Consider the following 24974-nt stretch of genomic DNA (forward strand, 5'->3'; position numbering starts at 1 on the left):
AACCTGTGGAGGTAGGGGCAGGCCCGTGCCTGAGTCCCCTCCCTGGGTGGTGCAGAGAAGGCCACGAAGACAGGTGGGGACCTGGGAAGTCTCCTGAGCTTTGAGCCTGTTTTCTAACTGAAAGATGGAGCAATGCTACCCCAGCAAAGGGTTGCTGGGCAGAGGGGGTTGGCCTCCAGGGTTTACTGAGGCGAGGAAGGGCGTGGGCCAGGCAGAGGCGCACCCCGCATTCCCAGGCCTGCGGACCAAGCCCTGCCCGGCAGCTGGCCGATCGGGGACCCCCAAAAGCCTCCAGTCCGGGCCGCCACGCCCTCAGCCCGCGCTCCTAGCCGACTCGGGCCGGGCCGCCATTCCCGTTGCCGCCTGCAGGGGCCGCCGCCTCTTTAGAAACGCGCCGCCTTTGTCCTGGTCCCGCGGCCCCGCTGCACCGGGCGGGCTGAGCGCCTCCCGCGGCCCGGCCCGCGCCCCCGGCCCGCGCCCCTCCCGCCGTCCCGGCCCGGCCCGGCGCGGCGAGCTCAGGTGGGCGCCCCGCCCGCCGCCAGGCCCCGCCCCGGCCCGCCCCCGCCCCGCGTGGCCCGGCCGGCGGGGACCCGGCGGAGCGCTCGCGCGTCAAACCACATGATCCCATAAAACATTCATCCGCTCCCGGCCGGCTGCCCTCGCCTCCGCGCCGCCGCCCGCCAGCCCAGCCGACCGGGCGGAGCGTGCAGCCTCGTCCCGCGGCCGGGCCGGGGCCGGGCCGGAGCTGCGGCGCCTGGATGCGGACCCGGCCGCGGGGAGACGGGCGCCGGCCCCGGAGCGACTTTCGGTCCCCGACGCGCCCCGCCCGACCCCTAAGATGAAGAGGGCGTCCGCCGGAGGTGAGTGCCGCGCCCGGGCCGGCCGGCGGGCGGGGACCGGTGCGCCCCTCCCTGAGCCGCGGGGCGCGCCCGGGCTGCCGAGGCTGCGGAGGGTTACCGCGCGGCCGCGAGGCCACCGCAGTGCTGCCTGGCCCCGGGAGGGCGGAGCCCGCGGCAGCAGGAAAAGTTGCCGCTTCCCTGGAAAGTTGGCGGCGGCGGCGGCGACGGGGCTAGTGTGGGGACTGCTGGCTGGAAGGGTGGGGTCCTGCCTCTGATCGCCCGGCCGCGAAGGGGTTAATGAGCAGGTCTGAAGAAACCCGGGTACCGAGCAGAGGTGGGGGGTGTCCAGCCGCCTCCATCCTCGACCCGCGGACTCAGCTCAGGACATCTGGTTTTTCTGGGGTTAGACCGCAGCAGGATGAATGGGGGCGTTGGCGACAGTAGAGGGCGTGGGGGGCGGGGCTGGCCCAGAGCTGTCCCCCCCAGGGGGCGGGCGAGGAGAGGCGCAGCCAAGCACCCCCTATCCGCAGTCTGAGGGCGCCTGAGGGCCCCTGCGGGCTCCGCTGAGGGGCACCAGAGGTGGTGGGGCTGCAAGCACCCCCTCCCTGGCAGCTCTCATGGGACCCTTCCCCCCTACCTGGTGTGAGGTGCTGGGGGTGACCTCCTGTAGAGGGAGTTGGACATGCCTTGCCTGGAGGGTGCTCCCCTCGTCCCCCCCCACCCCCCCTTGCCCCAGGGTGCCCTGCTTATTTCCAAGGTGCCGCAGGCTGCACACGTTTCTTTGCACGTGCACATGTCTACAAGGGCTGCACACTTGCACACCGCATGTGCACACGCATGCCAGGCTGCCCCGTGTGCACGCGTACACACACACGCTGTGGGTGCACATCCATGTCCTCGCCCCCGCCTGCTCGCCCACGGCCATGCATGCACATAGCGTGCCTGCTGTGGTCTCCACGCTTGGCGCACGCTAGGTCCCCTCCAAGGGACCCATTCTTGTGCCTACATGCACGTGTGTTAAGGGGGAGGCCCTGGGCAGCCGGAGCTCAGAAGGGTGAGAAACCAGCTATAGGATCCGACCCCCGTGTCCGGGATTGTCCCCTCCCAGCCCCCTGGGGCTGTGTGTGTGTGAACTCGGTATGCGTCTGCACGTGTGTCTCTGTTCGCATGACCGTGTGTGCCTGTGAGCATATCGGCATGTGTCTCTTTGCCTCCAGACGTGGGTGCCCCTGTGTGCCCAGGCAGCCCGTGGCCAGGTTCCACCCAAATCTGTAGCAGAGGCCCAGGGAATGTGTGTTGGGGGCCCAGTGCCCCAGCCCAGGGTGTGAGGCCAAAGGAGTGTCTGATTCCTCCCCCTCCCCCCAGGCTGGGGCAGTGGTGGCTGATGGGGGCTGGGACCCACCTAGGCAGGGAAGGCCCATTTCACACCTCCAGGTCAGCACCGTGACACACAGGCCAGACCCCCCGCATGCTCTGCAGTCTGCCACTAGGTCCAGCTCAGGGTAGGTATATGCCCACCCCACGGCTGACCCAGGGTGACCTCAGGAAAGCTCTGCCCCCAGTGCCTGGGGGTCTCCATGGCGAGAGCCTTCTTGATGAGAGGTTCTGTGGTGTGTCAGCTGCCTCAGGTGCTGTGTGGAGGTCTGAGGTAAGGGTATTGGTGACTCGCTCTCACTGTGGTGAGGAGAACCCCAGGCCAGGGCTCAGAGAGGCAGGGCCACGCCACCTGCTCTCCCCCGCACCCATCAGTGTCCTTGTCTGTAGAATAAGGACAAGTAGGTCATCCTTATAGGCTGTGTGGGGGTGAAACAGAGGGGTGGGTCCCATGATGAGGTGGGCAGTGGGGCTGGCCACTCCCCTTTTCTAAGCCTCAGTCTTTCTATCTCTAAAGTGGGTACCATCACCGCTCCCACTTCTGCTGCAGTTGAGGTGAGGAAGGAACCAGGTCCCTGCAAGGCAGAAGGCTGCTCACAGACCCTGATTCCTGGGTGTGGGGTGGCAGGAGAACAAGGGCCTGGATGTGGGTCCTGGCTTAGCCACCGACAGTGGTATGACCTTGGGTGTGCAGTTCACCCATGCCTCAGTCTCCTCACCTGTGACATGGTCAGTAATTGGGCCTCCCTCAGGGGTTGTTGGGGACACTTAAAGGGTGAGGCCCCCACGGAGTTCTGACTCCAGTGCTTCTGCCTTCAAAATACTGAAAACACTACCCCCCTGCCCCACTCAATGGTTCCCACAGAGGGAAGTCCCCCTGGAACCCTTGCACTGCCAGCTGGACCTCCCTCCTAACCATTTGCAGATGGGAAATAAAGGCCCATGGAGGTCACTGGGGAGTTGGAGAAGGAGGTGGGCAGGTGGGGAGGCAGGGAGGGAGAGAGGTCCCTGCGGGAGGTGTGAAGTGGCCACCGATGTGTCCCCCACACCGGGGCAGCATCTTTGCTCTGCCCCTTTCCAGCTGGGAACCTGCAGAACCCCTGACCCTTGGTTTCCCTATGTGAGGACTAATGGTCAGCCGGGGGCCCTTAGATCAGAGCTGGCTTTCTCCCTGTGGTCATGGAAGAGAGCCTGGCCCAGGGGGTCTCAACAAGCAAGAGGGCTTGTAGGGGGTCCGTAGGAGATGTGCTCGGGCTCTGGAAGACAGGGGAGGCCGAGGGCTGCCCCAGGTCCGTGGTGGGGCCCAGGGTTTGTTTGCTTTTGTTCATTGTGAGTGACAGACGGTGAGGGGCCCAATGTGTGCAGCTGTCCCAACCCCCACTCTCTAGACTCCGACCTCACCCTCCCTCCGCTGCCCCCAGGACGGCCGGCATGCTGGGCCGGCCCCTCAGTGCTCCCTGCCCTGGCCTTGAATTCATGGCTTTGTGGCATGGAGGCCTGTGGCAGCTGGGGCAGCACCAGGAGGGGCCCAGCTGGTGGAGGCAGGAGGAACTCACCCCGCCAGGGCCGTGTTTCCTGCTCTCCTGGGCCTGTAGCCAGAAAGTCTCCGTAGAGCCTCAGTCTGTGCATCCAGAGAGGGGTCAGGAGCATGAAGAACCAGTGAACTGAGCCAAAGGAATGGGAGAATGGGGGTCTCAGTGAGCATGGGGAGTAGGTGTGAGTGGCACTCTGGCCCCCGGGCCCCATCCTGGGGTTCTTGATGGCTCTTGGCCCTGCACAGTCAATGAGGTTCAGGCTGCCCTGTGCCCAGGGCTCTGACCTCTGACCCCTAGGCCAGGCTGCCTAACCTTCTGTGGCCCGCCTGCTCCTGCCCCTTCCAGCGGTCCATTCCCAGATGCCACGTTTGCTTTCAGGTACCTGTTCATTCACTCACTCACTCACTTATTCCTGGCCTGTCAGACTCCCTCTGAGCCAGGCAGGTGAAGGGATGTGGTCCTTGCCCACCTGAGTTTATAGGACTAAATGCTTTAAAGGACAGGTGGCCACGGAGCTGAAAATGGCAGCCCAACCAGAGCAGCATCCGCACCCCTGCATCTCCTGGTGCCGTTGCTGGATCGTGTGGGCCCGGCCGGGTGTCTTGTGCTGCAGTTTCTTCTTTGGTCGCTGTATTTTAAACATTTTGCACGTTGGGAACTGTTCTTGTGTATCATGGGTTTGCGGGTGTGTGTGGAATCCCTTCCCGAGGATACGCCATCATTTATTTATCCAAACCTGCCTCGGCCTCTCACACTGCCTGTGCTTGTGCAGCTGGACAACCAGAGAAGTGTCGCTGGTGCAGCCCTGCTAGGTCCCCCGGGGGCGTGGTCAGGTGCCCCTCCCCCAGTAGGAGGCAGGACCTGATCCCAACCCTTCCCAACCTTTTAAGTGGAGGGGGCAGAGCCCTCGGGCCTCTCCCACCCCTGGGTTTGCATTTCTGCTACTCACAAGTGGAATCTGTTTCCTGGCCTTCATCAGGATTCCGGCTCTGCTGCTGGTCCAGCCCTAGTGCAGCCGGCGCTTTGGGGCTGTCTCTCTCCTGCCCCCTTCACTTAGCCTCCACCCCGGCCCCGCAGTGTCCTTACAGTCCTGTCTCCTAGTGGGCCTGCTGCCTCTCCCTGCCTGGGGATAGAGAATGGGCCATGGTGGCCCTGTCCTACAGCCTTGCTAGTGCCCCCCCCCACCCCCACCCCCGCCCCCGCCCCCGCCCCTGCCGCCAACCCAGGGCAGGAGGTGGAGCTGAAGGGCAGGGCTGTCGGCAGCCCTCCCAGAGGGGGAGGGGCCCTGGGGAGGAGCCGTGCTTGTCTAGGGCTGGCCCAGGTGGGCCTGGAAGGTGGTGAGCCCCGGCCAGGCCCTGGCACGTGGAGCTGGGCTGATGGTGACAAGGGGAGCCCAGTGGAGGAACCGGGGTGTCAGGAGCTGACTCAGCTTTGTTCAGGCGGCCTCCCGGTGCCCCAGGGGGATGCTCTTTGGCCTAACGCCATCACAGATCACGCTCCATGGAACTGAGGTTCCACGGAATGTTGGTGGGGATTGGACAAGTGTTTCGTGGTCAAGCAAATTTGGGAATGGCTGGGTAAGAGGTGCTGACAGAGCTCCTTTACCACCCCTGTGTAACACACTCAGGGTCTAGTGTATCCAGTAACCTATTTTGGGAAACAGTGGCTGAGGTCCTTTGGAGGGCCTGGGTCCATCAAGGGCTCCAGGGTGGGTGGGCCATCCCACACAAATCCTGCAGCCAAGCACCTGGTGGGTGGAGGGACCATGCTCTCCTGGCAGCAAGGCAATGTGCAAATTTAACCTTTGGGTTTATGGCTCTATTTCTTTGCAGCAAATGTCACGGGAAATGTCAGGCTAAGGCTGAAGCTGATGGGTGAGGGGCCCATCGAGGAAGGGGGTGGAGTGCTGAGGGGCTCAGGCCAAGACGAGGCTCTAAGTCCCTCACCTCCTCCCGGGAGCCTTCTCAGATTGCCCCTCAACTGCTTGGGCCCAGCACCGTGTGCCCGGTCTGTCCCAGCCATTGTGACCTTGTTGAGATGTTGCCTTTATTTACCTCCTGCCAGAGCCCAGATGGGGTGGGCTCAGGGACCTGCCAGAATTCTCCCTGCCCTGAAGTCTGGGCAGCCATTGGATCAGCCTCTGCAGTACTGGCTTGCTGTGTGACCTTGGGCAGCACTGCCCTTTCCTGGTCACCAGAGACCTTGTCCGTAATCCACGGCTGTCGACCAGAGGTGGGATTCCCACTCGATGCCTTCATGGGTGGGAAAACCCTCTGAGTCTGAGGTGTGTGGGGTGCTGGGCTCTGGGGGTGGTGGGGGTGGGTGGCTGGCTCATGGCATCCTGTGGCAGCTCCAGGCACATAGTAGGTGCTCAGTATATAGGGAGGGGCAAAGAGTGGACATGGTAGGCAGGGGAGGGCTCAAGGCCGGCGGGGAATCCACAGCCCCCAGACTTACTGGCCTCCTGGCCTGCCTGGCAGGGCCAGCTCTGAGGCCTTAGCCTGGCCTGTCATGGAGTTCTGTCTGGCCCTTGGGTCCCAGTGGTTGGTTAGCAAACGTTTGCTGCCTCCCGGCTGTGTGCCAGGCCTGTGCAGCTGAGTGGGGGTCTCAGGCTCCTAGGTTGCCCCTGCCCAGAAGCTCCACACCACTTTCCCTACACGTGCTGCTCTGCTCCACTGGGTGTCCTGGGTCCCCCAGATTCAGCCTGTCTGGTGGTGATCGCCCTTATACCACCTGCCCCTCCACCCCCTACATCTGGGCCAAAGGTCCATGTCCTGGCCACCTCCCTCTACCCTTCCCCAAAGTCCAGTGTCAAGTCTGACCCCTCCCTGCCCGTCCCCTTTTATCCCTCATCAAAGTTCTGCTGTGGACTAGCCCCCCCTCCCGGGCCCGTGGCCTCAGACGCCCACGTCTCCTTGCCCGCCATCTCATCCTCCTTTCAGGCTCTGAGATGCTTTCCTAAAACATGTTGCCGGCCAGCCCCTCCTGACTGAACTCTCCTGTGTCTGCCCCGCCATGACGCCTGGACCAGGGGGTCTGGTTTGGGAACGTCTCTTGCACTCTGGCTCCCTGGCCCCAGGCCTGGCACACACACCTGTGTCTGCCTCCCCATGTCCATGTCCCTGAGTCTAGCTTGGGCCTGGCACCGGTGTGCAGGGAGCCACGAATGGTAGGGTGGCCTCAGGCAGTGCTCTGAGTCAGCTCCCAGGGTCTCAGGAGCTGGTGGTCCTAGCCCTCAGGGTTGGCCACTGGCCATCGGGCGCAGGCCAGTTGCCCAAGGTGGCTCAAGAGGGCGGTCCCCTCCAGGGCACAGGTCTGGAGAGAGAGCAGAGGTGCCAACCTTTGGGGGAGTTGCTCTAGCTGAGGGCCTATGGGGCTTGCATTGGGAGCCCAGGACTTCAGCCCAGAGCCAGCTGTGCACCTGGCAGGCCACTCACCCTCTGAGCCTCCATGTCACACAGGAGATTGCGAAGGGGGAGTCAGTGGTGAATGATGCCCACGGGACAGCCCCTGGTGGGGGCTTGACTGTCCCAGCTCCTGGGGCCCCTTCCCATTCAGGTGGAACCTCCTGCCCTGAGCTGGAACTTGCCGTGGAAATAGAGGCTGTGATGGGGCTTCGTGGGGCCCCCATGTCCCAGGGGCCTCCTCAGATTCCCAGGTCCTTCCCTGCCCTGGGGACATCATGGTGGCACTCAGGCAGGTGTGTGATGGGTGTGGGCCCCACTGTCCTCTCTGGAGCAGGAGCCTCTGCTGAGCGCAGAGGAGGAGCCCCTGTTGGGGCCTCCCTCCCCCCACCAGCCCTTCTGCATGAGGTCCTTGCCACCCATCCCAAGTGGGGGGGGGTCTGTGACCTATTAGTTAATGCCATGGGGACCCAAGTGAGAAATGGGGCTGGGGGGACACGGTGGGATGGGGGTGGGAGGTGCAGGCCCCAGGCAGGGCCAGTGACTGGGGGAGGGGAAGTTGGGGCCCTCATGGGGTGTCTGCCTTTCTCAGTGAGAGGCGGAGGCCCATTGGGGGCCTGCGGCAGGTGGGTGCTGAGCTGGCTACGGTGCTGACTTGGAAGGAGGTTCAGGGTCTCCCTGCTTCACCACGTGGGTGTGAACCCTTGCCCCACAGCTCACTTTGCACCAGCCTTCTGGTGTGGCGAGAAGGAGGCCAGTGTTCCTGTCCGGTCCTTGGGCAAGACGGGAACTGGGCAGAGGGAGGGTGGGCCACCTGTCCCCCGTGTGGCCTCTGGCCCAGAAGCATCTACTGTTCCCAAAGATGTGGCTGGAAGCAGAATTCCAGAGAAAGACCAGTCCTGGCTGACCACCAGGACGCACTGGGCATCAGAGCGGTCTCGGGAGGGCTGTGGGTCCCAAGGTCACACAGGACACCCCGCACCCAGCTCTCTCACCTGCCTCCACAGCACACCCCAGCCAGGAACCTGCGAGTGGGCTCTGGTGTCCTGGGCCACCCTCACCCTTCCCAGTGCCCTGCCGTGATCCCTCCCACACTTTCCACTGCCTCTTCCCTCCCTCTGCCCAGGCTGAGGCCTCCCTGCTCTCTCGGGACACGTCCAGCCCCCACTTGTCCTCAGAGAACACAGAGCTGGCCAATCACACCCGTCCAGCCTGTTTCCAGGCTCCCCAGGGCCTCCCGGAGGATGAGGCCATGTAAGGCAGTGGCTGATGAACCTGGTGGGGACCACGCTCTTAGATCTCCTTGGGGGCTGAGGCCGTGACCCCCAGGGCCATCTGAGGAAGCAGCAGGACTGTCATGTTGCCCTGGCAGTGAGCAACCCCCATCCCACTGCGCGGTGGCCTTCCCCACATGACAGGGACTAATGGAGGGCGGAGGGGGGGCCTGGGGCTGTGGTTCCTGAGTATGGCCTAGCAAGTGACCCCCCTCCCTTGGGGAGGACCCTCCTCACCCCTGGTGGGGTTAGCCGTGCACCACAATGCACAATCCAGATGGGGGTACGGGGATCCCTGGACAGGTCCCCGAGGGCCACTGGCTTCCACCTCTGTTCCCCTGCAAGTGCTTTCTAGCATTACTTTCAGGCCAGCCCCATGCCAGGCAGCAGGGACCTCGAGATTCTTGTGACATATTCAGCCTTCCAGGTCCCTGGGAGACACCCCAAAGCCCACTAGGTACCCAGGGGAGAGAAGTGAGGGTGTGGGTGCTGGCAGGCTGGTGAGGAGCCTGAGGCCTGGGTCCCCCACTGGGCCCTCACCGAGGCCACCCTGGGCCTATGTCTTAAAGAGGCCCTGGAGCTGCTGGCTGAGGGGGTGGGGGCTCCTGGTGCAAGCAGAAGCCCAGAGACTCCAGGACAGCCCAGTGCGTACGGCGGGGCCCCTGGGGTGGGCTCAGGAGGCCCTGGGCAGCAGGGTGGAGGGAGTTGGGGGTCAGATGAGGAGATTGTGGGACCAAGAGGGGTGCAGAGGGAGGGGTTCGGGGAGCTCGGGCTGGAAGGATGGGGTGGGGGCTGCAGAGGTGGATGGCGGCACGTCCCAGCAGGAGGCCAGCCCACTGCTCTGTGCTCCAGCCGTGTGACACGTGGCCCCTGCATTCCGGCCATGTCCAGGCTGTCTTTCATCTCCCTGCCTCAGCCCCAATTTCTGTCAGGCAGAGGCTGACACGGGGACAGGTGTGACAAGTGTCTGGCTTCCTTTTCGAAAATTGGCAAAAGAAAAACTCTCCCCATAAAGATATTCCATCTACACACCTCCTGGATGTCACCGAGAGGGCCCGTCACGGCTGAGACAGATGGTGGCCCTAATGGACTCCATTCTTCACCTGCTGCTGGAGTTGTGGCCCAGCCCCCAGGCTGGCCTGAGGCGGGTGGCGGTGGTGTGGGGGGGTGTCAGTGCCTCTACGGAGCCCTCCCGACTCCGTGGCTGCCTCCCCTGACCCCCAGATCACAGGAAGCCTGATACAGCAGGACCATCCTTGTCAGTACAAGGGGCTCTGGTGGGGCAGTATGTCCCTGGGGTGGGTGGTGGGAAATAGGGAGGTAGGGCTGCAGACCTTCACGCTTTGACCCCCGCAGCTCATTTCCTGCCGGGTGGCCAATGTGGACGCCGGTGGGTTCACTGTCCCCACGTTGCCCCGAGGCCCAGGTGGGGTCAGGCCCTGCCTGGCATGTCATGCGTACAGGGCCCCTCAGGCCTAGCTGAGGCCCCTTCCCTGCCGAGAACCCTTGGTGGGAGCCCAGGGACCGAGACCCCAGCCAAGCTCCATGCGCTCTGCTTGTTCGCCTGCTCCCTCAGTGGCACCATAGGGGCTAAGTCCAGGTTTCGGGGCGAGACTGTGGTTGGGGAGGGGAGTGGGATGGGTGTGGTGGGGCTCTGGGAAGAAGAGCCCTTCCGGGGGGGTGTCTGGGAGCAAGGAGGGGGTGCTGCCTGAGCTCAGGTCAGGCCAGGTCAGGTCATGTCAGGCGCCATCATGACCTTGCTAGCTGTGGCTTAACTTCCCCTCTGTTAGGGGAGACGTGGCCCCTGCCAGGGGCAACAAGAGGTGCTCCCATGGGGCGGGTGGGCCAGGCATTTCCTGTGCATCCACTGTGCGCACCAGACCTGCATGAGCTGTGTGGCCTCAACACCCTGCAAGGTGGGGCCTGTCATCTGCATTTTTCAGCCAAGGGAATGGGTTTGTAGAGGTTGGGAGACCAGGCGGGGACCCCACAGCACGGGGCTCTTGAAAGGGACTCCCGCTGCCTGGGGTTGGCCTCACCCACCCTACCCTGGGCCAGCTGCCCCATCCAGTGTTGGCACATGAGACCAAACGGAACAAACTAAAAACTCTTCTGATTTTACCAGTTTGTGTGCATTGTAGAAAAATCTGGAAAAATATACCAGAGTTTTAAGAAATTTGTTGTACTAATCAGCTGAGGCTGTCATAGCAAAATGCTACAGATGGACGCTCAAACCACAGAAATGTATTTTGCACAGTTCTGGAGGCTGGAAGTCTGAGATCAGGGTGCTGGCAGGGTCGGTTCTGGTGAGGGCTCTCTTCCTGGTTTGTAGATGGCCGCCTTCCTCACATTGCTCACAGGAAAACAGGCTCTCAGGTATCTCTTCTTACGAGGGCACTAATCCCATCATGGGGCCCCACCCTCACGACCTCATGTAAACCTAATCACCTCCCAAGGCCCCACCTCCAAATACCATCACATTGGGGGTTAGGGCTTCGGCATATGAATTTGGGGGGTGGGGCACAGACATTCAGCCTGGAACAGAAGTGAAGCTGCCCTTGGCATCAGGCACTGCTGCCTCGCCCTGTGGGGACGTCAGTGCCCCATGGACTCTCCTGGGCCTGGACGCCTTTGGGACAGCCATCTCCACACTTCTTACATTCACGTGACAGACGTTTATGGAGCATCTCCTGTGCCATCACCAGCCCTGGACCTGCCCCGGTCCTGCCCCGAGGAGCCCATGGCCCGGGGGTGCAGAAACAAGCAAGGCAAACCTGCCAAGTTGACCATTGAGGTGTGGGGCAAAGGGGGCACCTGGCAGTGGACAGAGGTGGGGGTTTCACGGACCCTGGGAGTGATTTGTCAAGTTCTCAGACATAGCCTCCCCCTTTTACAGATGACAGACCTGGCTCTGAGAGGCGGAGGTTGCTCGCCGTGCCTGAGCTGAGCAGGGCGACGTGTCTGGGCTGGGGTGACCTGGCTCATGACAGGGGCGAGCCTGTGACCAGGGAACAGTAGGAGGGTGGGCGAGAGGCAGCTGGCTGCCTGCCCAGTGGGTTGCTGGATTTTTCTGATGCATCAACAGAAGAGGTGCAGAGGCCTGGGCCACGGGGTGCTGCTCTGAGCAGGTGGGGCCTGTGGGGGCTGTGGTCACCAGCCAAGGGCACCCCATTCCCTGCACGTCTGCTTCCTCCTCCACACCGGGCTCCCCTGGCCCCCTGGGGCCACGTGGTGTGGGGTCAACGTGAGGGAGGCCTTTGGGGTGCAACCCTTCTTTCCTTGGCTCAGTGGTTATTGAGCACCTGCTGTGTGCAGCCCCTCACAGGTCGTCTGCAGGTGAGCAGGCCAAGGGCCTTCCAAGGGCACTGGGTGGGGAGCAAGTCTGTCTGACCCAGGCCTGGGCTCGCGCTGGGGACCCTTTTATGTTGGGCTGGGTGAGAAGGGAATGAGGATGTGAATTTGTTAGGAAAATTTTTAGGGAAAAGGCAAATGCCTTTGTCAGGCTTGGTGAAGTAGAGCCATGCCGGCCTGGGTGGGGAGGCAGGGGAGGCCAGCTGGGCGCTGGGTATGTCCTCTGTGGGGTGAAAGGCTGGGCTGCCCAGGTCCTCAGGTTTACACAGCGGGGATGAGTGGAGTGTGGCCTGCAGATGGCCCCCTGCCTCCTGATGCCTGGCCGCGGCAGTCCCCAGCAATGCCTTGGGCCTTCAGGGACTCCTTCCCAGCCTGCCCCTTCCTCTGCCAGGGGGCATCGGTGCCCTGGGTCCAGTGAGGCGGGGTGTGGGGTGGGAGAGGCCATGCTGGGCACCTGTCCTGGGGGCCGGTGCTGAGGAAATGAGGCCACCCTCCCAGCCCCGCCCCCAGGGCAGCCGACCCCCTTCTGCTGCCAGGAGCGCCTGGTGCATCAGCCTCAGGAAGTAGCCGAAATACACTGACCTGCTTTTCCAGGAGGCAGCGGCGTGCCTGATCCTCCCACCCTCACTGGTGAGAAGCCGCCAACAATTTCCATCCCAAATTGATTTCAAATAAGGAAGAGTTATCACACACAATCATATAGGAATAATTTATCACTCGTTAATAAAAGAGCAATTACTTATTCACGTCACCCCTGCCTGCGTGTCATGCATTTGGATGCAGAAACGCGATTGGGGCTCTCATAGAGGCCAAGGTCAGGGGAGCCCTCCCCAGGGGCTGCAGACTCCTACCCCAGAGGCCCTGGGTTTATCCGCTGGATCCCCTGCTCCTGAGGGTCCCCAGTCTGGGGTCAGGGGGTCGGATCTGTGACCTGGGAGTAGGCAGGGCTGAGGAGAGACAGTGGGAGGGGCTGCCTGGAGGTGGTGGGACTGTGAAAGGCCCAGGGCACACATGGATCTTCAGGTTGGAAGCTGTCCCTTCAAGAGTCTGGATTTCAGAGGCCCCTGGAGCCAGGAGCTTGGAGCGTCCCTGAAGGCTGGGGGCGTCCTTGGCCACCCTTGGCTGAGCAGCCGCTGAAGATCAGCCAGACGCTGGGCTGAGCACCAGGAGGCTTCGAGAGCTCTCAGTCCCGCTTTCTCCTCCTGCACCTTGGAGACGCCTGCTGCTAACCCACGTTCGTCTCCACCTTCTGGCAGATATGCTTTATTTTCTTCTTTTTATTTATCTCTGTTTCTGAGATTTCATTGCCAAGTATGCAGTCTTTTTAAAAAGATAACACTGTGGTCGGCCATATCTTGCTCAAAGTGAAAGCCTGCACCCAGCCCTCAGAGGCTGGTCTGGGGCATTGGTTTGTAGCCCTCCTCCAACCCACCTGCTGTTGCCATGTTCCCTGTTTTTCCAGGTGGTTATCTTCACGTTTCCATGTCTCCTACCCCAGCCCCCTCTTCTCCAGCACACTCCCCAGTGTGGCTGTCTCACTACCGACAGTTAAATTCATAACCAGTGTTTCCTAATCCAGGTCACATAAATGCTTGTCACTGCCTGACCACAGGGGGTGACCCTCTTGCTCTCGTCTGGCCTTTTGTTTTTCCTGGAGTTCACAGTTGACTTTGTCTTTTTTCTCTTGTCCCATATGCCACCCTCATGTGCTTATTCTTCTCTGTGTCAGGCATTCTACTGGGTGTCTCGTTTTCCCCAGGGGAAGTCTCCCTCTAGGCCTTTGTCATGCTCTCCCCTCCTGGGCTGGGCATGCTGTGGCCCCCTCGCAGCTGCCCCTGACTGCCTTTCATCACCCAGTGTTTCTTGGGGTTCGTGTTTATGTCCTGTTTTAGCTGAAGCGCATTCCCAGCTAACTATTCAAGGAAAGCACAGTGAAGAATCATTCTATGAGCCCTTGAATGTTAGCAAATCTATTCAAGCTGGATTGGCCGAGTCCAGAATTCCAGGTTGCAAATAGTTTCCCCCCAGAGTTTTGAAGCCATTGCAGTTTTGTGGTCTTCTGGCGTCCAGTGTGCTGTGGAGAAGTCCGCTGCCGTGTTCCTGTTCCTCTCTTGACCCCCAGAGACCTGAAATCACACTGTGAATGTCACGTGTTGTGCCAGGCACTCACCCAGGAGAGCCTTCAGCTCTGGGAGATTTTCGGGTATTATTTCTTTGATAACTTTTTCCCTCTATTTTCTGTTTTCTTTCTGGAATTACCTAAGACAGGTGTTGGATCTGTATTTGTCTTCTGAATGTCATCATTTTTTCCCTGTTTCTCTTTTTGTTTTTCTTTCTGGAAGACTTCCTTAACCTTGTTTTCCAACCTCTCTATTGATTTTTGGGATAATTTTAGCAATTCTATCTTTAACTTCCAGGGACTCTTCTTGTTTTCTGATGGCTCCTTGTTCATAGCACCCAGTTCTTGTTTTAAATCCTCTTCTATCCCTACGAGGACACTGATTAGATTTTCCCTAATTTCTATCTATTCGCTGCACTGTCTCTGCTTCCTCTAGAGGCATTGCCGCGATTGTCGGCATTGGCACCTTTTCCAGACACCTGGTTTTCTGGTAGCGTTTACTAGGGAAGCATGGAAGGTGGTGGGATGCTCTGCTGAAAGTGGGGTTTGTTGACTGGCAGGTGTGGGTGATCAGGCAGGAGCTGCTCTGGACACCCCAGAGGCCATGGTGGAGATCCTTCCTCTGGACATTTCTCCGGGGGAGCAGCCTCGTCGCCCTGCTCCCTAACCCCTCAGCGAGTACTGCATCACTGTCATCCTGGGTCTGGGGTGGGGTGAGCACAGATCTCTAACACGGGTGGAGGGTGGGCACAGAGGGGCCCGCTGAGTGTGCCAGCGCTGCGGGAGGAGCAGCAGCAACTTGTGAGGCCATTCCATCTGTGCTGGGCTCCACGCCTGTCTCCGAGCCTCCTCCCTCCGCTGAGGCTGAGCTCGGTGGAGGCAGGGAGGTTGCCCTAGGTGTGTTCGCAGCATGGCCTGGCTGCCGTGCCCTCCTCCCACCCAGATGCAGCCTCTCATGGACAAAGCAGGGCTACCATGCCAGGCAGGAGGGGCCTCAAGACAAGTAGAGTGATCAGCATGGCTGCGGATGCCACCTGTGAGCTGTGGGCCTCTCCTGCCTGGGCTCCTCGCCTCAGACAGGGCTGCCCAAGGTCAGAGCGGCAGAGGCCCCACACCAGCCCCTGGGGAGGCAGGGTGTTGGCCACAAAGCCAGAGCCTGGGTGGAGGTGCTCAGTGGGGTTCCAGGCTGGAAGCATCTTGGGGCCCCGGGGAGGTGGGTCCTGGCCTGTTGTCATCCTCATGTCACTGCTGTAGAGACAGCTTCCCCAGCCCCTTGGTGAGGGTGTACAGAGCTGGCATCTGAGCCCAGGGCTCCTGGACCCTGGGGTCCACCTCGGGCGGCCCATGGAGCGGAAAGCTTGGGCCAAGGATAAGCCTCTCTGGGGGTCAGAGAACACAGAGCATGTGTTGGAGGGAGGGGCTCAGCAGCTCACCTGCTACAGGGGCGCTGCTTCCCCTTTTTGTTATCTGGGTCACTTGGGGCTCAGGGCCTGCCCTGGTCACTTGATGTGGCAGGAGGGGGGTCTTGGACCCCGTGCCCTGGTCTTGCTGGTTCCCTGTGGTCACCGCACCTTGATAAGGCTCAGTGCCCTTGTCTGAGGAGTGGGGTTGATGGTCATCTCCTCGTGCTGTGGGATGTAGCAAAACCTCCAGGAGTGAGGGACATCTGTGACTTGGGCGTTCCAGGGAGGCGAGGGCCCCATCTCCCCCCACTCTCCCCTCCACTGGTGCTTGGTGCTGTGTGAGGCTGGGATGTCAAGGTGGATGGACAGGGCCTCCCTGGGAGACAAGCTCGACCAAGAAGGCCCTGAATGGCCTCAAGGCACTGCTGCTGGAATGCTCAGGGCTGTCTCGTGTCTGCTCAGCGCTGGCCACCCACTCACTCACCTCTGGGCTGGTGGGGGTCTCTCCTCCTCAGGACCCCACACCCTCCTCTTGGGCTCTGTGGCCAGGTCACACAGGGGTTGGCTCGCTGGCCCACTAGCATCACACTGTCCACTTGGCTGGGAGGAAGGGACACAGCAAGTCAGTTTTGACGCACTTCCCAAGATGTTAGGATTCAGGCCTTGGCTGACAACTCTTCCCATTTAGGAACAAGTAACAAAGGTGGGACAACTCGGTCCAGGAAAGGAGAGAGGCACTGGCGTGCAGGCTGCCTTGCCAACAGGCTTCCCCGGACCATCCTGTGGACCCACGGCCCCTGGATGCAGTGACCTCAGCCGGTGGTGACTCAAATGGGAGCATCTCAGGCTGAGGGTCCTGGGCCCCACACTTGCCTCTGGCCAGGGGTGCTCAGCAGACCATGCTGGTCCTCCCCACGGTCTTTCTTGGCGAGTGCTGCCCCCCACCCTCACTCTCCCAGCTCAGTTTCAAAGCCCCCAAGCACCCTGCCCATGTTAACCCCTTCTCGGGGCCCAAGCCAACCTGGTCGGGAGCGTTTGCGAGAACTCGGCTGTCCTGGGACAGCGAAGGTGGGCTTCAGTCTAGCTGCTCCCTCCAGACGGGGCTAATCCACAGCGGCCCAGAGGCCAGACGGGCTGATCCCCAAGGGTGAGTGGTTGAGGGCCTCCAGAGACCTGCATTTGTCTTCCCATAGCCAAATAGATCCTGCTTGGGCAGAGGCCACCGCCTGCCTTGTCGGTGATGTTGACAAGTGCCAAGGGCTCGGGGACACCTGGGAATGTGCCCACCCGTCAACTCCCACCACAGAGGAGAGCAGAACCCCTCGGCCTGGCTCCTGGCTCCTGGCTCCTGGGTGGGGCTCCCATGTCTGCCAGCCTCTGCACAGCAGCCCCTCTGCTGTTTGGCTGGCTCGCCTCTGTGCCCTGATCACGCAGGCCCCAGCAGCACAAGTTCCAAGAGTGCATTCCTATTGTGTGTGCCCATGGCGTGCACCCCCCCCACCCCAAGCGTGGGCTCCTGCACTGCATCTGCCCTGTTGGAGGCTGCCATCAGGGCCTCACAGGAATGGTCAGCTTCGTGTTGGCGGTAGATGCAGGGTCCCGGGAGGAATGGGGGATGGATTGCGGGGAGGGCAGGACCCATGCTGGCCCTGCCAGGCTAGGCATCCAGTCCTGGACAGGAGCTGGCAGTGGACGGGGATCTGGGCAGGCGGGTGGGCATGGTGGTAGGTGTGTGGTGGTAGGTCCCAGGCCCTGGCACGGGGAGTGCCCCTTCTCTGAGCCTCCCTGGGGCAGGGGCATGTCGGCCACTGGCCAATTTCTCATTAGCATCCTCTGAGGACTCGAGCCTACACTGGCCCCCGGATTGAATTAGCCTCAGGACCCTGATGAGTTGGTCGTGGAGACAGAATTCTCCAGGTAATTAGGCAGCGGGCGTTTGTTGGTGGCCTGATGGAGTGGGGGGTTTGCTGGGGTGGGGGTGGGGGGATGGGGGTGTCCAGACTCTGGGGGGGAGGAAATGCTGGCTGAGTCTCTGCTGCAAGTGTGGGTGTGGCCTGCATAGGCAGGGTCCTGGGGCTGGACGAGGCTTCAGATGCTGGTGTCATCAGCCCTCCATGTGGGGCTCCTGGGTGGGGGCCGAGGGAGGTGGGCTCTGGGTGAAGAGCATGTGGACTGGACAGGGCGAGGCTCCAGAGCCTCCAGGCTGGCAGCCTGGCCTTGGCCAAGGATGGATTCCTGAGGCCTGCTGGCTGGGCCCAGTGTCCTGCCCATCAGAGGGTGTTCTTGGACCCCCACCCTGGCAGTGAGCTCCAGGGCTCCTCCCTTGACGTCTGCCTGCTGTCTGGGGCCAGCTCAGGGCTCCGTGGCCCCTTCAATCCCCCACGTGACACCTGTGGTCAGCCCGCTCCTGGACCACAGGTGTGACAACCAGGACCACATCCCGACCACAGGGCTCCCCCTGGGGAACACGCTGGTGGGTGGGCTCTGCATCCAGGGCCTCCAGCTCCCAGGCAGGCCAGACCCTCCCCCGCCACTCTCTGTTTCCTTGCCTTGAAAGGTCCCAGAGCTGCCTCCCAGGTGCTGTGTCGGCTGGAAATTTTGGGTTCCAGGTGGGGCTGATGGGTGAGGTAGGGGTGGGGGAGCTTTAACTTTTTACTGCCCAGCAAGGCTTTTCAGCAACTGGATACCACAGGGCTGGGAATCCTACCGGCTCCTGGGCTGTGAGCAAGAGACCCCCCCACCCCCCACCAAGCCTCATTTCCTCACCTGTAGAACGGCTAAATACACTAGCCCCTGGGAGAGCTCACCAGACAGAGGGACCTGGCCTGCTCACCCCGGGTCCACCCGTGCACAGTGCAGTCAGGAGGCCGACTCTGCCCACAGTGGGCCTCAGTTTCCCCCACTGCACGCAGCTTGGCCTGGTGTTTGGAACTGCTCAGCCCTGTGTCCAATACCCTCCTGCCATGGTAGGTCACCTTGCCCATTATCCACCTGGCCAGCCCACCCTGCCCTGCCCCACAGCTGTGCCCTGAAAAGATCAATAAGGAGGGGGCCTTGAGGGGCACAGCCGGGCAGGGAGCTGGTAGCCACACCCCTGGAGACACAGGGCACTATTGAGGGTGGGCTGCCTCACGGGAGTGGCTGCCACCCTCCTCCCTGGCACCTGAGCCAGGGAAAGGGCCCAGGAAACGCCCTGGCCACGTGTGCTGCCACCGCGCATGTCTATGACTGGAGGACGGACGGAAGGTGGGTGGTGAGTATGAGAAACAACTATGACCAAGGGGGGACAGATGGACGACGGGGGCGGGTGGTGAGCCCGTCGTGAGTTGGGGGCTGGCAGGGATGGGAGGGGTATGGGTGCAGCCGTGACGGGTGCCTTGACCCTCTGCGGTGTGTGGACGCCACTGGCTCCCACCCCCGCTTGGAGCTATTTCTGGCCTGGCTGTGCTGACTGTGGCCTCCTGTTCTGCCTTGTAACTGCGGTCTGTGACATGACCCTTCATGGGACGTTCTTGGTGTTCGAGAGGGTCCTGAGCAGACTGATGTCCTAGCTATGCTACGGCGGTCTTGCCCCTCCACAGACGGCTGACCCCAGCCTCCAGGGGGTGGGCAGCAGCTCAGAACCTCCCGGGAAACGTCCCCTCCCAGCCACCAAGAGCACAGGAGGGAGCTGCCCACGCTCTCCTGCCGTGGCCACATAGTGGCCTTTCTTCAGGCCTGGGCTGGATGTCCCTCCTGCCCCTTCTGGCAGCTCTGTGGCTCCTTCTCTTGCCCATCTTTCCTCCTGGACCGGCTCTGAGTGGGAGCAGGCCATGGCTTAATTGCTCACTGCCTCGGTTTCCTAATTTGTAAAATGGGCTCAGGACACCAAAAAGAAAATTGATTCTTATGCAGCTCCAACTCACGCCTCTTTATATCAGCTGGTGGACCCTTGTAACGACCCCCAAAGGGGGTGTTACAGCCACCCCATAGCCGCAGGGAGGCATAGAGGCCCGAGGGCACTGAGCCCGTGCTCTGGGCTTCCAAGGCTGCCAGCCCTGTGCCATCTCTTTGGCCTCGCTTGTGGGGGCAGAGGCATCCCCATGAGACCTCAGGGGAGCTGCACTCCTGCAACCTCAGCCCAGGCTGGGGGGCCCCGGGAGCGGCAGGGGCCAGGGAACACACTGAAGACCTCCCCGTGCCTGCAGCCTCCAGCACACCCTGTTTCTGAGCTGCTGACCTCAGCAGCTGCCTGCCCGCTGCCCACTGGCTCCTGCGGCTGCTGGTGACTCCCCAGAAGCCTCCGCCCCTCCTGGCTCCCCTCCCTTCTGCTCCTCTCTCCTGCTCCCTCCACCTTCCTCCCTGCCCCCTGCAGTGCCCAGGAGCTGGATCAGGGTGAGCAGTGCAGATGGCCTTCGAGGCCTCTGGGCCTCGTCAGCTGGCCCGGAGGAGAGACCCTGAGCAGAGTCTGGTCGCTGTGCCCCCATCCCCAAGGCCGGAGTGGCTGGTCCTCCACCAACCATAGCCCTCGTGCCCCTGCCCCAGCTCCAGAGCAGACCTGGGCTAAGGTGGGGGCTCCTAGCCGTGACCCAGGGGTCCCCTCCGTGGGGAGGGCACTAGAAAAAACCCCTGACCCATCCATTCTGTGCTGAGGCCCGAGGAAAAAGGAGGGATGGCGGGGGAGGGGCTGGCTTGGGTTTGCAGGAAGCTAGCTGAGGGGGCCTGGTGGCCTGGTGTGGGACCAGGACCCTGGTGTGGCGTGGTGTGCCTCGCGATGATTTCTGTGTATGAGAGCTGGGCGGGACAGGGCTGTTTTCTCACCCTGTGTGCAGGAGGCAAGCTCCCACTGGACCTGGTGAAGCAGGGCGTGACTGGGAGGCAGGGCCAGGGGAATGGGTGGCTGGCTGGGGCCAGTGGGAAGGTTGGGGGGAGAGAAAGGAGAGGCAGGTGAGGCAGGGTGCAACCTGGGGGCCTCTGATGAGTGGGCAGGACCAGCGAGTGCAGATCTGCAGGCCAGAGAGGCCTCAGGCTCAGGGAACTGCAAAAGCCAGGGAGGATGGGTTGGGAGGTGGGGGATGTGGGATGAGAGGATGGGCTGGGAGGACAGGCTGGGGACGGGGCAGGGGGACGGATGGGGAGGACTTTTAGGGTTGGGAAGGATTAGGTGAGTGATAGGGTCCAGGGGGTGGGGCCAGGGGACACCCTCCCACTACCTGGTGGGGTCTCCAGGCCCCTGCTGTGAGAATGAAAACATGACACAAAGTTGGGTTTGATTATCTCATAGAAAGATACCCCCTCTGCTTGCTCAGCAGAGGGGTTGCCATGGAGACCAGCGGGCAGGCCCCAAGGGGGCCAGGCTGGAGCCAATTACTGTGGCTGAGGCGAGGAGCGAGCCCACCGCTGGCCGCTGTGCTGACAGCAGGGCTCGTGCTGAGGGACCAACCATCAGAAGTTGGTTTCCGAAAAGCAGTTGCCTCGGCGAGAGGGGAGCCATGTCTTCGCGCCTGTTGCCCGCTTCCTGGCAGGGCCGAGCCACATGGCTGCTCTGCCACTTTCCCCCATGCGTGGCTCAACACTGGTGCCTATCTCAGGGCATTCATAGAGTGGGCACGGCCCCAAGCTCATGGCTTATAGCCTTCTGGGGGCCCCGCTTAGCGACAGCTGGAGGCTGGAGGAGCCGGCCAGTTCCAGTGGTCAGCTGACCCCAACCCAGCCAAGCTCACAGACCATGGCTGCAGGCCTGGGAGCCAATGGTCAGGGTGCAGTGGTAACAGTGCAGTCAGTGATGTGGTGGGTATGGTCATGATGGACGGCCGCTGGCAGCCAAGTTGGTGGTGTGGCCCAGCCCGTGGTGGTGAGGTCCAGAGTCTGGCCTGATGAGTACCTGGGGCCCCACCTCACCCTGCCCCAGATTGTCCTCTGCCACAAGGTCTTGGGAGCAGGAAGTACTGTTTTCATAGCACAGTCACATGCCGTGGCAACAGTGAGATGCCGTGGGAGCTGGCTTAATCAGGCCCGACTTTCCAAAGGAGGCCCATAAGGAGAGAGCCAGGAGAGGATGCCAGCAGTTTAAATAGAACAGCTGAGATGCCCCCTCATGGCCTCCTGTGTGCAGCCAGCCCAGGGAGGGGCACCCAGGGCTTGGGCAGGGGGTGGTCCTGGGGCTGCCATGTCCCCAGCAGCCAACAAAAGGTCCAGCCCCAGTGGCCACCAGAGCACAGGAGACAGAGGAGGCCCCTAGGCTGTGCGGACGGTGCTCCCAGTACCTGGGGACCAGAGTCTGGGAGGGCGTATTCCTTGTGACTGCTGGACATGCCCGGCTTGCTGGGCCTCTGGGCTTGGGGCAAGCGTCTGCACTGGCCCTGGCAGAGAGGACCTAGTGGGGGTTTGGGGCCCAAGGTCATGGTTCTGGGTGGGGGAAGCTGGCCTGTGGTCCCCTCCTTTCTCCCTCCTGGCTCCAGCCCCAGCACTTAGCCGGCCTTATGTCTGCAGAATCCTGCTCTCAGCTGACTGCCAAGGAAGGTGTTCGCTGTCAACGCAGGTGTTAGCTGTCAACGAAGGTGTTAGCTGATAACTCAAGTGTTAGCTGATAAGCCATAACCCTCCCAGGGGGATTCACATTTTAATAGACTTACTCCTGAAGGCGGAAAGAACCTTCAGCATTCAAAGCGGTGGCTCTAATGGTGGGATGATAGGCAGGGAGCTTAGTATTGGGCATGTGGCCCTGCTGGTGAGCCCAGCCTGGATACAGCACCCCAGGAGGAGTCTGCTACCCGGTCTAGGTCTTTGGTGAGGCCCTGAGATGGGGGAGGGAAGAGGGGAGCTGCAGCCCCCTGGGCTGGGGCGGAACCTGCTGGGAGCATGTCTTGGCAGGAGCGTTGGGGGCAGCTGGACTGTGCAGAGATTGACTGGCCGGGAAGGAGTAAGCTCCTCGCCCAGGGAGGAGACCAAGCAGAGAATGAGGCCGAGGGGAGGAGGCTGCAGGAGGTGTTCTGAGTCAGGCCAGGAAGCACTAAGCGGCGGTGAGGAGGGCATGTGCAGGAGGGAGCAGCCTGCCTGAGGGGCTCACGGGGCAGGGCTGCAGTGCCCCCCAAGCCCTGGACCTGCCTGCCCTGCTACGCCTGCCCTCAGGGCCTAGGCTCCTGATCCTGTGATGGCAGAGTTGCTCTGGAGCCTGGGGCTGCTGTGGCAGTTTCCTGTGTCCTGTTGGTGGGACCCAGACCCCTGCAGGAGGGCCACTGGGGCTGTGGCTCCCGGCTTCACCAAGGCCCCTGCAATTTCTTCGTTAAAGCACAGCTCCCCGAGGTGGGGAGGTTCCCTCAGAATCCAGGCAGGCCTTGGCCCCAGGGGCTCTGGGGGCCTGGGCAGGGCACCAGGTCTGAGTCACAGCCCCACCCTTCCTGCAGCCTGAGGACGCTCTGGGAGGGCTGCTGCGGAAGCTGCCAGGAGGCAGGCCTGGCCATGATCCTTGGCCCAGGGCTCCTCTGCATGAGCGGGGCTGGCCTGGTGCTCCAGTGTTTGCCAGGGCCTCTCTCCCTGCCTGGCCTGTGGGCTGATGGGACAGGGACAGGCTGGGTCAGTGCTGGGACGGACAGGGACAGCGGGCAGGTCCACGGGGGCTCTGTGTTCACTGGCGTCCGAGAAGGTATCTGCAGGTGTGCATGTCCATCCCAGGAGGCCTTCACTTGGGCCTTGGGGGTGACCTGCTAACCCCAAGTGGCAGGGGTGCGGGCGTGTTAGCTCGTGTGTTTGAGTGCCAGGCAGGGTGACGTGGGCATCTGCAGGCGACGTTTCCCGGTGTGGAGCTTTCGACCTCTTGGAGGGCTGTTGTGCAGCAGCTTCCACCTGGCGGGTGGGGCAAGGATCACAGCACCTGAGTTCCCAGGGGCGGCAGCATATCCTGGGCCCAGCCCCAGCCCCTCCTGCACAACCCCAGCCTTGCAGGAGCCCCTGCCCACTAACTGCCCTCTGCTCTGCCCACAGGGAGCCAGCTGCTGGCCTGGGTGCTGTGGCTGCAGGCGTGGAGTGTGGCGGCGCCGTGCCCAGGTGCCTGTGTGTGCTACAACGAGCCCAAGGTAACCACAAGCTGCCCGCAGCAGGGTCTCCAGGCCGTGCCTGCCGACATCCCGGCTGCCAGCCAGCGCGTCTTCCTGCACGGCAACCGCATCACATACGTGCCAGCCGCCAGCTTCCATTCCTGCCGCAACCTCACCATCCTGTGGCTGCATTCGAACGCGCTGGCCCACATCGACGCTGCCGCCTTCGCTGGCCTGGCGCTCCTGGAGCAGCTGGACCTCAGCGACAACGCGCAGCTGCATGCCGTGGACCCCGCCACATTCCAGGGCCTGAGCCGCCTGCACACACTGCACCTGGACCGCTGCGGCCTGCAGGAGCTGGGTCCCGGCCTGTTCCGTGGCCTGGCTGCCCTGCAGTACCTCTACCTGCAGGACAACGGGCTACAGGCGCTGCCCGACGACGCCTTCCGCGACCTGGGCAACCTCACGCACCTCTTCCTGCACGGCAACCGCATTCCCAGCGTGCCCGAGCGCGCCTTCCGCGGCCTGCATAGCCTCGACCGCCTCCTGCTGCACCAGAACCGTGTGGCCCGCGTGCACCCACACGCCTTCCGGGACCTCGGCCGTCTCATGACACTCTACCTGTTTGCCAACAACCTCTCTGCACTGCCCGCAGAGGCCCTGGCACCACTGCGGGCCCTGCAATACCTGCGGCTCAACGACAACCCCTGGGTGTGCGACTGCCGGGCGCGCCCGCTCTGGGCCTGGCTGCAGCAATTCCGCGGCTCCTCATCCGAGCTGCCCTGCAGCCTGCCCCCGCGCCTGGCCGGCCGCGACCTCAAGCGCTTGGCCACCGCCGACCTGGAGGGCTGCGCTGTGGCCGCCAGACCGTCCCGTCCCTTCTGGACCGGCGGGCCTGCCGATGAGGAGCTGCTGGGGCTGCCCAAGTGCTGCCAGCCGGACGCTGCGGACAAGGCCTCGGTGCTGGAGGCCGGGAGTCCGGCCTCGGCTGGCAACGCACTCAAGGGACGTGTGCCGTCTGGCGACAGCCCGCCGGGCAACGGCTCTGGCCCACGACACATCAACGACTCCCCATTCGGGACCCTGCCTGGCTCGGCCGAACCCCCGCTGACCGCGGTGCAGCCTGAGGGCTCCCAGCCACCAGAGCCCCCCACCACGGGCCCTCGCCGGCGGCCAGGTTGTTCCCGCAAGAACCGCACACGCAGCCAGTGCCGTCTGGGCCAGGCGGGTGGCGGGGGTGCGGGGGCTGGAGGGGCTGGTGGGGCTGGCGGGGTGGAGGGCTCGGGTGCCCTGCCTGGCCTCGCCTGTAGCCTCGCCCCCCTGGGCCTCATCCCCCTGGGCCTCGCGCTGGTGCTGTGGACGGTACTCGGGCCCTGTTGACCAGCCACCGAGCGCAAGCCCTCTCTCAGCAGCCAGGTGTGTGTACATACGGGGTCCCTTCCCGCTGCCAGCCAGCCCCGGGTGGCAGGCCCTCCCTGATGGCGCCTCCCGCCTGCCCGCCCGCCCGTCCCATCTCCACCCCGTCATGTTTACAGGGCGTGGTCGGGGCGTTTGTTCCAGAACGCCACCTCCCGCCCGGATCGCGGTATATAGAGATATGCGTTTTATTTTACTTGTGTAAAAATATTGGACGATGTGGAATAAAGAGCTCTTTTCCTAA

At 62.5% G+C, this 24974-nt stretch overlaps 1 protein-coding gene across 2 annotated transcripts; it reads left to right on the top strand.

The window, feature by feature from the left end:
• The first annotated feature begins 634 nt into the window (after positions 1-634).
• On the top strand, positions 635-24974 carry RTN4R (reticulon 4 receptor). 2 transcript variants are annotated; one of them, XM_082418421.1, is made up of 2 exons: positions 635-860; positions 23262-24974. In XM_082418421.1, the coding sequence occupies exons 1-2, from the start codon at positions 839-841 to the stop codon at positions 24692-24694; spliced, it is 1455 nt and encodes a 484-aa protein (XP_082274547.1). In that variant the 5' UTR covers positions 635-838; the 3' UTR covers positions 24695-24974. The 2 variants fall into 2 exon arrangements, with proteins under 2 accessions (XP_082274547.1, XP_082274546.1); XM_082418420.1 differs by lacking the exon at positions 635-860 and adding an exon at positions 20423-22923.

The sequence above is a fragment of the Balaenoptera physalus genome (genome assembly GCF_965194825.1).
Source record: "Balaenoptera physalus genome assembly, chromosome: 12".
NCBI classification, from domain to species: domain Eukaryota; kingdom Metazoa; phylum Chordata; class Mammalia; order Artiodactyla; family Balaenopteridae; genus Balaenoptera; species Balaenoptera physalus.